This window comes from Chrysemys picta, chromosome 2 (genome assembly GCF_011386835.1).
Source record: "Chrysemys picta bellii isolate R12L10 chromosome 2, ASM1138683v2, whole genome shotgun sequence".
NCBI lineage: Eukaryota > Metazoa > Chordata > Testudines > Emydidae > Chrysemys > Chrysemys picta.
Window position 1 is genome coordinate 103,977,338 of NC_088792.1, and position 14,577 is coordinate 103,991,914.

Genomic DNA, 14,577 nt, shown 5'->3' on the forward strand with positions numbered 1-14,577 from the left:
ACTCCACTTACCCAGCCCTACTGTTAGACTACTCTGATTTGACCATATGTCTCCACACATCTGTTACATGATTGGAAGAATTTGGTATACTATTATTTTAACTTCTGTACTGCCCCATAATGTTAATCTGGAGGGTATTTTGCTTTATACACAGTTATATGATAACACCCATGGTTCACTGTTTGTGGTGACTACATGACTATGCATATTCACCATTTAAAGGTATCTTGATCCTAATGAATGCTAACAAGAAAGAAAGCCAAAACTGGAAGTGCTCCCAGAAGAGAACATTACATCTGTCCTACATCATGGTGTGCACATCACCACAGAACGTTTACCTGATGGTTACATGGGATATTCCTCACACCTAACTTTATAAATTTTTGTATTCTGGTTTATTGATGTTTATTTCTTGTTTATGATTCACACTTCCATTTTGGTAAAGACACAGCTAACTAACAAGTATCCTTTTACAGATTTTTAAGGCCAGAGAGTACCATTATGATCATCTAGTCTGACCTCCTGCATAATATTACCATACTGACCTTCAAGAGTTTCTCTAGATTTCATAGGTTCCTGTTTTTGAAAATGGTGGCCTTAAAAAATTGTGCCCCAAAATCCTTACAAGGCACCTAAATAAGTGCTCTAATTTTCAGAAATGCTGAGCTCTCAGCAGCAACCATTCAATGAGATCTGCAAGTACTGTACTCCACACCTCTAAAATCAGACCATTACTAACTAATCCTCATAACACTCCCAGGAGTTAAAGATGAAAGAATAGAAGCATTTGGTAAGGCCCACAGATAGAGTAAGAATTCAGGAATGCAGGACTCCCATTACTGTTCTCAGAATCCTAGCTTCATGCGTTGAGTATAATACAAGCCAGGATGTACACAACTCAGTTTCAGTTTGCAGTTTAAGAAAAGCTTCTTGTTTTTACTGTAAAATACTCAGACTCCACCAATAAGGCTGCAGATTGTCATCATTCACATATTTAAACACTTGTGGATAATGATAAAGAAATACAGAGTTTGCATCTCTAAAATAGGAGGAGGTGAGGCTGTTTTGAGAAAGCAGACAGAGTGTGAACGCTAAGCATTAAAAAGTGTCAAGAAAATACTTCACAGATGGAAAACAGAGACTTTGGTTGGACTGCAAATTGTATTCAGAGTCACTGGAGGGCTCAGCTTCAGTAAGGGATCCAGAATAAATTATAATAAATTCTTGTAGTCCAAATTAGAGCAGAAGCTGAATGGGTATTTCCAAAGGGGGTGATAATTCCCGAAGAGGTCAACTTGACAAAATTAGTTTTTTTTTCAGCTTTTCTTTTTCTGCATCTCTTTAAAGAATGACAAGAAGTTCAAAGAACATTCTGCAGAAAATGGCTGCTAAGCAAAGCCATCTATAATTGATCAATGACTGTTGTGTAGAGATTATCAAAAATAAAATGCAGGGAGTTTCCATTGAAAATTTTAAACTTTTCATCAAAAACAACAAAACCTGCTTTCTCCTCATCAAAACTTTTCTTCTAATCATAAGATTGTATGTATATGGGAGATAGCATGCTGATTTTTCTCCCAGGCAAATGTGTACCAGGCAACCCTCCACGTTAGTCAGTATGTGCATAGTCTTTGTGAGAAGAGCAAACAGATTTTGCAATGTTAGTAGTGTGACAAGGTCTACATATAAAAAAGACATTGGGAAATTTTAGGCTGGATTCTCAGATGTTGTAAACCCACCATTGACTTCAGTTGAGATATATTGATTTATAATACCTGAGAATTTGGCCCTCCATCTTTTTGCTGACCTTGCAAATAGGTAAACAAGAATTATTGTTGTGCTTGATGACAAATGGAGTGTGTGTTACAGCTTGGTGAGGGAGTTGAAGTTGAAAGAATAAATTCTACTTGCTGTGATTTCCGTAGGCTGAATTTTACCCTCCTGATCAGCAATTGTCTGATTCACTAGGAGCATTTGGATGAAAGATCTGATAGGCACTGTGTCTTGAGAAAAGACTAGGGATATAAAATTTGGGGGGAATGTGTTTGCTCAGAGCGGAGGCTAACATTTTCAAACCAGGGTGCCTAAAGGTAGATTTCTACGTCCATGTTTAGGAAGCTAAATAAAAGTGGTCTGATTTTCAAAAGTGCTGAAAATCCGCAGGTCCCTCTGTCTTCTGCAGATCAAATCATTTATATTTGGATGCCTGAATATGGATCCAGGAATCTAACTTTAGGCACCCAGGGTTAGATTAGCTTGCAAAATCCAAGCTCTTTTTGTGTGCATGCTCCTTAGCCTGTACAAATGTTTTAAAACGTCCTTTTGAGCATTATCACCCGCTACAGCAAATGATAGACTCTGTTGCCTGAATGTGTAGGAATCTTCAGCCCCATTTGGAGAAATTCTGTCATTTGCAAGTGATAAAGTCTCTGTAGAAGCACAAAGAATTCCTGTATAATGTAGAAATCATACAAGAATGCAAATATTTCTTAGGCCTGGTCCACACTAAGCCCCCAGTTCGAACTAAGATACACAACTTCAGCTAACGTAGCTGAAGTCGAAGTATCTTAGTTCGAACTTAAAGGTACTTACTGCGGGTCCACACGCGGCAGGCAGGCTCCCCAGTCGACTCCACCTACTCCTCTCGCAGAGCAGGATTACTGGCGTCGACAGCAAGGACTTCCGGGATTGATTTATCGCGTTTAGACAAGACATGATAAATCGATCCCAGAAGATCGATTGCTTGCCGCCGAACCAGCCGGTAAGTATAGACATACCCTTAGGAAACTGTCATATGCATACTTGAAATTTTAAAAAGGCATTGAAGGATTTGTGGGCCAAATCCTGAAGTATTGGCTCAATCCTTGCTCATACAAACTCTCATTGGACCACATTGCCTTCATTGGAGTTACACCTATATCTAAGGTCCTGATCAAAAGCCCATTGAAGTCAATGGGGGACTTTTGCGGACTTCAGATCAAGACCTAAGAGCAGAAATTGGCCCACAGACTTTAGTGGGAGTTTACCCTAATAAGGAGTTCAGGATTTTGCTCTGTATGTTAAAAGCAGACAGATCTTGCAACTGTAATAGAGAGTGATATTTATTATTTTGCCGTGCAATTTGATTTTTAAAGCCTGGAGCCGGACGAAGCAATTTGATAATCTGAATTAATGTTATGCTCATTATAAAACAGTAATTTTAAAGAGCTTTTCCCGCTCTCACCCTTAGGCAGAAGAAGAGAGAGATGATATGGAGAGAGTAAAGCTGGATAATAAAAGAATTCTCTTCAATCTCTTGCCAGCACATGTTGCACAGCACTTTCTTATGTCTAACCCTAGGAACATGGTAAGGCTATGGGGGGGAAAATAAGCACGTAATGATATGCATGATTTTTTGTGTGACATCCAGGTCAGGGAAATTATATATTTTCTTAAAAGCTTGAAACATTTACATTTCATACACATTAAATTGAATAGTTCTGGTAAAAGCCATTGTCAGATGTCAGTTCAGGGTTAGTTTCGCTTTCTCGGTAGCATTCACCTTTTCTGAAGGACTTAAGTACAATACCGTTCAGGTGAATGCAGTGTCATTCCGCATCAATGCAGTTGAGTGCCTACATGCAAATAACCAATTTCTTTTCCAATCAAGTCAAAAGATCGGAGTTTATTACAGTCTTCCACTGAGATCAGTTTGGTTCTGAATAGAATATAGTGTGACATGGCAGATGCTTCCAGTTGAGCCACTCAAGGTTCTTGAAATGTGCCTCATTTACAAAAACAGAAATTTAAAAGTCAAAATAAGGAATTCTACACACTCTAGAAGGACGCAGTAACTTTGAGTGTGAAAACTAATCTTAAAGCTTGGGCAAGGGAACAAACTGCTACAGGATAGCGTGGAATCATGATAATTGGGAATACTTGAGATTAGAATAATAATTAATAATAATTAATATCTAGGCACCTATTTTTTAAAGGAAGAGTGTGGGAGTAATTAAATCCTGTAGTAATGCAGGGGATGGACCAGTTGACCAACTAATGACACTATGAATTATTACTGTTATTGCTAGTGTTGCAATAGCACCTAGAAGGCCCAGTCTGAGGTCCGCATCCCATTATGCTAGGTAGTAAATGTGAAATTCATAAAAATGTTTAGGGCTACCTTATGGTTGCCCCGATGCAGCTTTCATGGCGGTGGAGGGGAATTGTGCAGAGAGTTCCTTACCCACCTCCCACACCTCCATTGCACATCTGTAGGGAAATGTGGGTGTAGGGGAAGGTGCTAAAGCTACGGGCAGAACTAATGGACCCAGCTTGGCCATTAGTTATGGCCCAGTGTGAGGGTAAGTCCAAGGCCCTGCCCTTCCCCATCCCAGACGGCTGCACCGCTGGGCTCATACTGCACACATTGACTAAATGGAAAAAGGAGCAGCTCTCCCACAGGCACCAGTGCTCCAGCATACTTCTGCTGCCTATCCCCCGTCTGGCCCAGCCTCAGGAGAGGCATGATTGAGCTCTTGTAATTATTTGTTGTATGAACGCAATGCACGCGTGGACTGTATTTATGTCTCACAGTAAAAAGATGGTGGAGCAAATAAATAGATACAACCCTATAGATCTTCCCAGCTCAAAGCCTCAATACTGTGGTTGTGTGTTGAGTGAAGGACTTGGCTCTATATGTAATATCTTTTAACAGGAGGAAGTTGTCCCTTCCTCCCTTGGCCTGCTCCGTGGTAGCAAAGCCACTCTGTAGTGGCTACAGCGTCTTCAGTGCTGCAGTAGCCCGTACAGCCACCGTTGCTCCTCTTTCACAGGCAAGAATAGCCAGTGAACCTGCACAGTCTTTCTTTGCTTTTATCACGCACCTTGCTTCAAGCTCCCATCTCTCAAGCATGCAACCTTCTAGGAGTTCTGTAAATCCAAAATTACACTGCTTGTGCTGCATCTCAGCCCTCTACACCTCCCAGGGGAAGGGGTGGAAAATGAGGCAGGACATGTCATAGGAAATAAAACAACGTTCTATGACCTGTTTCATTTATAGGACAGAGCTTGGTAAACATTATGGAATTTCTCTTTAACAGAAGTAAATCTGAGCTCAAGAAATCACAAGGATGATACTGCCTGTTTATGTCAAATTCTAATTTTAAAAACCCATATAATTCAAAAATTGCAGGACCTTTATTACCAGTCATATTCACAAGTGGGAGTGATGTTTGCTTCCATCCCAAATTTCAACGATTTCTACATTGAACTGGATGGCAATAACATGGGAGTGGAGTGTTTACGCCTCTTAAATGAAATTATTGCTGATTTTGATGAGGTAAGGTCTAAACTCTCTGTCATTTGATCTTACTGAGTCCACCAGACTTCTGCCAATTCAAGATTATTTGTGGAAAATTCCTCTTAGTTTGGCTATCTAATAATGCGACTCTGTAAACATCTGATTTCAGTGGGAGTTAGGAATCTAGGTGCTTTTGTAGATCCCATTAGGCACCCATATGCCTCTATACATGCTTAAATATTTCATAAAATCTGGCCCAAAATACCCTTAAAAACATTTATGTCTGATGCGGCTCCCACAGAAGTCACTGAGAATATTTCCACTGCCTTGAATGGGAACAAGACTGGGCTTATAAAGAGTGAAGTGGTTTATCAACTTTAATATGCACATATTATCTGATAGCTATGGTTTGTTGCCTAAAATATTATGTAATGTTTAACAGTTTTATGTTTTAAACAAAGCTTCTGGACAAAGAATGTTATAAGGACATAGAAAAGATCAAGACAATTGGCAGTACATATATGGCAGCTGTAGGACTTGTACCAACTACAGGAACTAAGGTAAGCTGGTCACACAGTAAAACGAAAGACTCTGTGTACTCCATGTGCAAATGATGTTAATTCAGTCTCCAACTGAACAACTAAACACCATCAGTCGTAAAAATATGGCTAGAAATAGAACTGATAACAGTTTGATTTCTTTGCAACAATTGAACCTTCTTTTACATCTGAAAAACAAACAATAACTTCAGACTCTAGAGATACAATGCGAGCATGGTGTGCTGAGCATTACTCTCACATGGTTAAGACTTGGGGCTTGATTCTGTGCTCCTCTGCACCTTATGGAGTTATCTTCACCAGTGCAAATTAAGTGTGAAAGCTACCCAAGCAGAATGGAAGTGTTTTACACCCACTTTGTACTCGTATCAGCTCCATAAGTGCAACAGAGAAGCAGGAAGTCCTGCAGTGACCGTTCCACCAGAATATAACTTAAGGTTTGTTTGTTTGTTTGTTAAAGAGTCTGAGGCCAAATGTAGACATTGGTCTACATTTCCAGCCAAAAACCCAGAAACAGGGAGGGTAACTCAGGTATGATAGTTGAACGGCCATTCTCGTTCCTCCAAAACCTATCCATTTCCATCCTTCCCCTCATCCTTTCTCTAGCCCCAACCCCAGAGTTAAACTTTTTTTCCTTTTTAAATTTTAAATGACTTCAGAGCCATCTAGTTCTAAGCACAGTTCTGAGCATCTGCCCATGTGCACAGTTAGCCTGTGTAACCATGTGAACTTATTACAGCTACCCTTGTCCTCGCCCCTCCGCTTTTTCCTCGTATTATTTATTGTCTTATTTTAAATTACACTGTACGTTTTTTGGGGCAGGGATCATGGTTTTCCAAGTGTTTGTACAGAAGCTAGCACAATGAGGGATCCTTTGGGCACTAACCTAGTATAAATCAGAATAATCACAGCAAGTCTGGAGTTGGACTTCTATATCCGAGACCATGGTCAATGCATTTTAGCATGTACCCCCTAATTTGTCCATGCCTGATCTGATGTCCATGTCCATGAATCACAGAGGCACCCTTGAGTGAGCTGAAATAGAATTGCAGAATAACAGTGCACTGGAGGGCAAAAGGGCTAGAACGAGCCATGAACTTTTCAAGGAGACAATTAACCTTGTTAAATAAATAAAAAACAAGGCTACAGCTGAATCAATTATTGGGATCAGTTTTGAATATATCCCACATAATGAATATTCTGTGATTGTAGGATGCCTCTGATGCTTTTTTGCCGTTCCTAATTCTCTTTATTTCTGTGCTACTGTTAAACGAACGTAAATCCAAACCTACAGAGATGTATTTTTAAAATACTTGTGTGTGGTAAAATTGTTGACTCTAATTGAGGTCCTGAGACAGGCAAAAATTGATCACTTGAATTTTGTATCAGTGTGATCTCAGGCAAACAAGCAGAGGCATATCAGTATGTCTGGTATAAATGCTCTTTGAACTAGAATCCCCAAAACAAGTGTGTTATTGGGTAACTCCAGCAGTGTATGTTCCAAAAGCTAAATATGTTTATCTCATGTATTGTATATTTGCTAGCAGAGGAGTCATTTGAATTAGTCCAGTACTGAAAATATTCACTCAAACGTCTATAGTAGAGATTTGAAGACCGGGGTCTTAGGCAGAACCTGAACTTGAGGAAAAAAAATACAAAGCCCAAGATGAGCAAACAAGGACAGAGGCGGAAAATGCCACTCAAAGCACAAACTCTGCTAAATAACAGAACAAATAAAGAAAAAGTAACTAAAGACTAAGAGAAAAGATAAAGAAAGTAAGGTATACACAGGCACAATGGTTAAAATCATATAGAAATTCTCTTCAAAAATATCCTCATTATTTTTCCATAAAAACAGAGACCGTAAAGGCCAAAATTTTAGACAATGAGCTAGATTTTCAGTTCTGTTCTGCTCCCTTTGTGTTGTTCATGTGGTACAAAGAGAGTAGAAACTCCCTGGATATCACCTTATGGAGATTTCCTGGTATGAAGAAGTCCTCATCCGGCATAGGTGTAGCCAGCCTTTTATGTCCCTCCTCTTCCTCTCATTTTATCCAGTACTAGAGATGTGGAAGGAACACAGCCAGAGCTCTGGCAAACCCCATTTGGCATATGGTCCCTTAAGGATCATTGCCAGCTGATGTAAGTTAGTGCAGCCTCTAGGAAGCTCTCACCTACCCGGGGTCCAAGGTGGAACCAAGCACAGAATCAGGCTCCCTGACATTTACCCATCTCCTCTGTGCCAAGTGGATCTCAACTGCAACAGAAAATCTGACCCAGCCTTTAATTTTGCACTTCCAGGTTTGTGCCTAAAATAGATTGTGGTCACATCATTGTGGGTGCAGATAATTCTAAATGAGAGGTGTTAGACATTTGACTATCTGATGCACCCATAAATTGAGTAGCTAGATGTCTAAATCTTTTTTGTTCTTCTTTGAGTAGTGTCCCTATGGGAACTCCATGTGTCGTGATGTGCATGTGCTCATTCACTCTTAATCAGAGACTTTCATCAGGAGCATCTGTAGATCCGTGCCTGCGCGCTAGACACCCTTGTGCCCTGATACTGTGGGAATATAGGGCGAAGCAGTCTCACTGCCACTCTAGTTCCTTCTCAACCGCCTGCAGCTTCAGATGGAGCATCACGGTATCCGTTAGCCAGCCATGTGCCTGGCTATACCTCACTTTATTTATCTTTTATCTTAGTCTTTAGTTTTTCTTTATTTGTTCTGTTATTTAGCGGAGTTTGTGCTCTGAGCAGCATTTTCCACCTCTGTCCTTGTTTGCCCATCTTGGGTTTTGTATTTTTTTCCTCAAGTTCAGGTTCTGCCTAAGACCTCGGGCTTCAAACCCTGCCAGCAACAGACATTCAACAGAGAGACTCACATCCACTCCAAATATAAGATCTGCTTAGGATTTAAAAGCAGATCTAAAAAACGGAGGGAGGTCAGATTTAAATTCCTGCCTATGGAGCACTCTCTGAGATCACAGGGTCCAAATCACCCAGATTTACTAAGAAAGTTGGCTCTTCTACAGCAACCTCTTAGTCAGCAACAGCCTTGAAATGTCCATTTTGACCCATTGGTAAAGGGTCTCTAAACTTTTTACCCCAGATCCTATGTTGTACCTATCCCTCCACCCCCATCTTTATGAGGATCATCTCTCCCATTTCTTAACTTCCTGGGAGCTCATCACCTCAGACAGATGGTGTCAAGCAGTCTAGAGAGGCTCACAAACATGGGAGCCAAGCTCTGGGCAGACTGTCAAGAAAGAGGGCACAAACTCCAAATAGGCTGTGTGTTCTGTCATTAGATTTCATCAACCAAGTACCAAGTGTGAACTCCACAAGCACTATAAAAGCCTTAGCAGGGAGTCAGACAGTTCCCTTGGGCACTCCAGTCTGTATTGCCACCTGACAAGCTTACCTTTGTGATAAATGGCCCCTTACACCAAAAATCACAACAATATTCAGGTTACGCACAATCCCAAAGGCTCAGTCACTCACCCCAGGTCAATTGCACCCCTGATCTCACCAAATACAAACCTTGTAGACAATCTTGTAATAAACTAACTAATTAACCAAGAAAATAAATAAGGGTTATTTACAAGATTAAAGCAGATAAACGTACACAAAAGGTGATAGTAGCTGCTATATATGCAAGTTGTATATGTCCTTTAGTGATAACCCAAACTAAAAAAAGAACAGGAGTATTTGTGGCACCTTAGAGACTAACAAATATATTTAAGCATAAGCTTTCGTGGGCTACAACCCACTTCATCAGATGCATAGTTTTTGAGAGCTCATTATTAATCTTTCCCGGTTTGCTGTATAGGATGTTGATCAGGTGGTTTTGCAGTTTCTTTGAGAATGTGTGGCACAATCTCTCAGCACAGTTTGTGTGATATGTAGATTGTAATGGATTTTTTATCTTTAGTCCTTTTGGTATGATGTCCATCTGTTTGCATTTGGAAAGGAAGATGATGTTTGTCTGTATCTGTACGAGTTTTTTCATTAAGTTGATGGATTTCCACTCCATACGGCTAAATTCAGCGCCTTGCATAATGACAGGTTTCAGAGTAGCAGCCGTGTTAGTCTGTATCCGCAAAAATAACAGGAATACTTGTGGCACCCAAGGCCTGGTCTACACTGGGGGGAGGTGGGGGGAATCGATCTAAGATACGCAGCTTCAACTACGAGAATAGAGTAGCTGAAGTCGACGTATCTTAGATCTAATTAAAATTCCCACGCCACGAGGACGCGAAATAAGTATCAACGGCTGCGGCTCCCCCATTGACTTTGTTTCCACCTCTCGCACTGCTGGAGTTCAGCAGTCGACGGGAGAGCGATCGGGGATCGATTTATCGTGTCTACACTACACGCGATAAATCAATCCCTGATAGATCAATTGCTACCTGCCGATCTGGCGGGTAGTGTAGACGTACCCTTAGAGACTAACAAACCCAAACTAAGCGGCTTGGTAATCCCTTGCTTATGCTTAGAAATATCGCCCTCTCCAAATCCCAAACAGCATAGTGATGATAATTTCTCCTTAACAGGAATTTTTATTCCCTTCCCCCAGCATTCAAGCTGAGATGGGACAAGGGCTTGTGCACATACCCTCTTCATGGATATAGGGGAAGCAATCAATAAAGTCTTATGTCCACTGATGTTCCACAATAGCTTGTCTGGTGCCTATAGGCCTTCTTTTGTTGAGGAGGAGATGACTCCTCTTGTGGTAAATTAGTATTTCACACTTGGTAATGCTTCTCTCCCGACTGTGGGGTTTTCAGACTTAGCAAACATTTTTATAGTTGCAGAGCAAACACTTAAATATTACCTTGTAACATGGAATACAGATATTATAAGTAAGATTAATACATTTAGTATCCTACAAGCATTTCATTAAGTCTAAACACTAACCACATTCTTATAACTCTAATATCTATTTTAACGCTGCTAACACACAGGTGAGCCAGACTGGTTTCCAGCTATGCATTTGTCAGTATTCCATGGCCTACGGACCTTGGCGTGAGCTGGCAGCTGGTCTGCCAGTGTCACAAACAGATCCTCAGAGTGATTTCTACAAGCTTTTCCATCCAGTTCAGCTCCCTACCACCTCCCATGGCTCCTCCCTCCCTCGTCAGGACCCCATCTTACAAAGACCTCTTAAGGCAGGAGCTCTAATCCCTGCTAGCTCTTGAGATGATCGAATCTGTTCCACCAGACTTGGTTGGGAAAAGCTTCTATTCCTGGTACTTCCTCATCCCCCCAAAAAAACACTGTAGAGTAATTCTGAACATGAGGATTTTAAACACTTTTGCCCACTCCCAACCGTTCAGAATGGTAACCCTAGCAACGATAATTGCCTCCCTAGGTCTGGGAGATTGGTCTGTTTCCCTGGACCTTCAGGATACTTATTTTCATGTCGTCATTCATCCATCAAACAATCCCTGCATGTTGTGGTAGGCAGGGATCATTGTCAGTATTGTGTCTTATCCTTAGGCCTTTCCATTGCCCAAAGGGTTCTTACCGAAGTTCTGTCAGCCACAGCAGCCTATCTTCACCAGATGGGCATAATCATCTTCCCCTCCCTGGACAATTGGCCCCTGAAAGGTTGTTTACTTATTGAAGCACAGACAGCAATCAGCAAGGCCCTTTCTCTGTTTCACTGTCTGAGCTTCTGCCTCAATGTGAAAAGCCTACTCTAACACCCACACGATGTATAGACAGGGGTGGAAGTGAGCCGGGGATGGGCAGCGATGTTAAAGCGCTGCCGCGGCAGCGCTTTAAGGATGGTCCTCTGCCGTGGCAGTGCTTTAAGGATGGTCCTTTGCTGCGGCGGCTCTTTAAGGATTACTTAACGTCGCTGCCCCTTCTCCCCGTCGGCAGCCCTGCTGGTAGGGTCTGTACCAGCAGGACCGTCAACAGGGGAGGCAAAAGGGGCAGGAACATTAAAGCACTGCCGCAGCAGCGTTTTAAGGTCGGTCCTTTGCCACAGCAGCACTTTAAGGACGGTCCTTTGCCGTGGCAGCGGGGGTTGGCGGGGGTGCAGCAATGTTAAAGCGCTGCCGCAGCAAAGGGCCCTGCCGCTCTTTAAGGTCCCTGCCCCATTGCCCCCCCCAGCCCCGCAGCCTCCGACGGGGGGCGGGGGGAGCGGCAAAGAGAGCAGTTGCCCTGGGGCCGGCAATTTAAAAGGGCCCGGGGCTCCAGACGCTGCTGCCGCTAGCGCAGCAGTGGCGTCCGGAGCCCCGGGCCCTTTAAATCAACACGGGAGCCCTGGGCGGCATGGGCCAGGCGGCCTAAAAGAACTGGTTGGGGGATGCTGACCCCCCAGCCCCGCCCCTTCCACCTGAGGCCCCACCCCTTCCGGGGGCCATAGTCCCTGTCCTCCTCCCCCCCCCCCCCCCGGCCCATACTGGTAAGTGACCTAACTTACTTTCACCCTGTATATAGATTTCATCAGGTCCACACTAGATTCTGTCTGCCAGAGTGTACTTCCCCAAGGACAGATTCGCCACAATGTCCAACCTTGTTTCTACAATTCAACAATGTTCACATATCACTGCAAAGGCCTGCCTATAATGCTTGGGCCATATGGCAGCCTCTTCATTCTTGACTCCTTTAGCAAGACTTCAATCTCAGTGTCTTCAAGCACGGTTGAAAACCATCTACATCCCCAACAATCTCAGTCTAGCCAAGCAGGCGTCTGTTGCTCAGAAAGTCCTCGCTTCATTAAATTGGTGGAAGAACCCACAAAATGGGTGTGTGGGAGTTCCCTTCCTACAGCTTCCTCCCAGAAGGATTATCATCACAGATGCTCCCTGATAGGTTGGGGCACACAGTTCCAGAAACTGACAGCACAGGGCAAATGGACCCCTCAGGAGATTCATAGATTCATAGATTCTAGGACTGGAAGGGACCTCAAGAGGTCATCGAGTCCAGTCCCCTGCCCGCATGGCAGGACCAAATACTGTCTAGACCATCCCTGATAGACATTTATCTAACCTATTCTTAAATATCTCCAGAGATGGAGATTCCACAACCTCCCTAGGCAATTTATTCCAGTGTTTAACCACCCTGACAGTTAGGAACTTTTTCCTAATGTCCAACCTAGACCTCCCTTGCTGCAGTTTAAACCCATTGCTTCTTGTTCTATCCTTAGAGGCTAAGGTGAACAAGTTTTCTCCCTCCTCCTTATGACACCCTTTTAAATACCTGAAAACTGCTATCATGTCCCCTCTCAGTCGTCTCTTTTCCAAACTAAACAAACCCAATTCTTTCAGCCTTCCTTCATAGGTCATGTTCTCAAGACCTTTAATCATTCTTGTTGCTCTTCTCTGGACCCTTTCCAATTTCTCCACATCTTTTTTAAAATGCGGTGCCCAGAACTGGACACAATACTCCAGCTGAGGCCTAACCAGAGCAGAGTAGAGCGGAAGAATGACTTTTTGTGTCTTGCTCACAACACACCTGTTAATACATCCCAGAATCATGTTTGCTTTTTTTGCAACAGCATCACACTGTTGACTCGTATTTAGCTTGTGGTCCACTATAACCCCTAGATCCCTTTCTGCCGTACTCCTTCCTAGACAGTCTCTTTCCATTCTGTATGTGTGAAACTGATTTTTTCTTCCTAAGTGGAGCACTTTGCATTTGTCTTTGTTAAACTTCATCCTGTTTAACTCAGACCATTTCTCCAATTTGTCCAGATCATTTTGAATTATGACCCTGTCCTCCAAAGCAGTTGCAATCCCTCCCAGTTTGGTATCATCTGCAAACTTAATAAGCGTACTTTCTATGCCAATATCTAAGTCGTTGATGAAGATATTGAACAGAGCCGGTCCCAAAACAGACCCCTGCGGTACCCCACTCGTTATGCCTTTCCAGCAGGATTGGGAACCATTAATAACAACTCCCTGAGTACGGTTATCCAGCCAGTTATGCACCCACCTTATAGTAGCCCCATCTAAATTGTATTTGCCTAGTTTATCGATAAGAATATCATGCGAGACTGTATCAAATGCCTTACTAAAGTCTAGGTATACCACATCCACAGCTTCACCCTTATCCACAAGGCTCGTTATCCTATCAAAGAAAGCTATCAGATTGGTTTGACATGATTTGTTCTTCACAAATCCATGCTGGCTGTTCCCTATCACCTTACCACCTTCCAAGTGTTTGCAGATGATTTCCTTAATTACTTGCTCCATTATCTTCCCTGGCACAGAAGTTAAACTAACTGGTCTGTAATTTCCTGGGTTGTTTTTATTTCCCTTGTTATAGATGAGCACTATATTTGCCCTTTTCCAGTCTTCTGGAATCTCTCCCGTCTCCCATGATTTTCCAAAGATAATAGCTAGAGGCTCAGATACCTCCTCTATTAGCTCCTTGAGTATTCTAGGATGCATTTCATCAGGCCCTGGTGACTTGCAGGCATCTAACTTTTCTAAGTGATTTTTAACTTGTTCTTTTTTTATTTTTCTGCTAAACCTACCCCCTTCCCATTAGCATTCACTATGTTAGGCATTCCTTCAGACTTCTCGGTGAAGACCGAAACAAAGAAGTCATTAAGCATCTCTGCCATTTCCAAGTTTCCTGTTATTGTTTCTCCCTCTTCACTAAGCAGTGGGCCTACCCTGTCTTTGGTCTTCCTCTTGCTTCTAATGTATTGATAAAAAGTCTTCTTGTTTCCCTTTATTCCCATAGCTAGTTTGAGCTCATTTTGTGCCTTTGCCTTTCTAATC

At 42.4% G+C, this 14,577-nt stretch overlaps 1 protein-coding gene across 2 annotated transcripts in view; it reads left to right on the plus strand.

Moving 5' to 3' along the window:
- Positions 1–14,577, plus strand: part of ADCY1 (adenylate cyclase 1) — a 216,570-nt gene that overhangs the window by 196,069 nt on the left and 5,924 nt on the right. Inside the window, exons 15-17 of one of the 2 annotated variants that reach the window (XR_006172716.2) lie at positions 3,230–3,346; positions 5,171–5,317; positions 5,721–5,838. Coding sequence is in view for 1 of the 2 variants with exons in the window: in XM_005300390.5 (XP_005300447.2) it covers positions 3,230–3,346; positions 5,171–5,317; positions 5,740–5,838 (363 nt within the window). In the remaining variant the exon portion in view is untranslated. The remainder of the gene's footprint in view (positions 1–3,229; positions 3,347–5,170; positions 5,318–5,720; positions 5,839–14,577) is intronic. The other variant, XM_005300390.5, reaches the window with a different exon arrangement.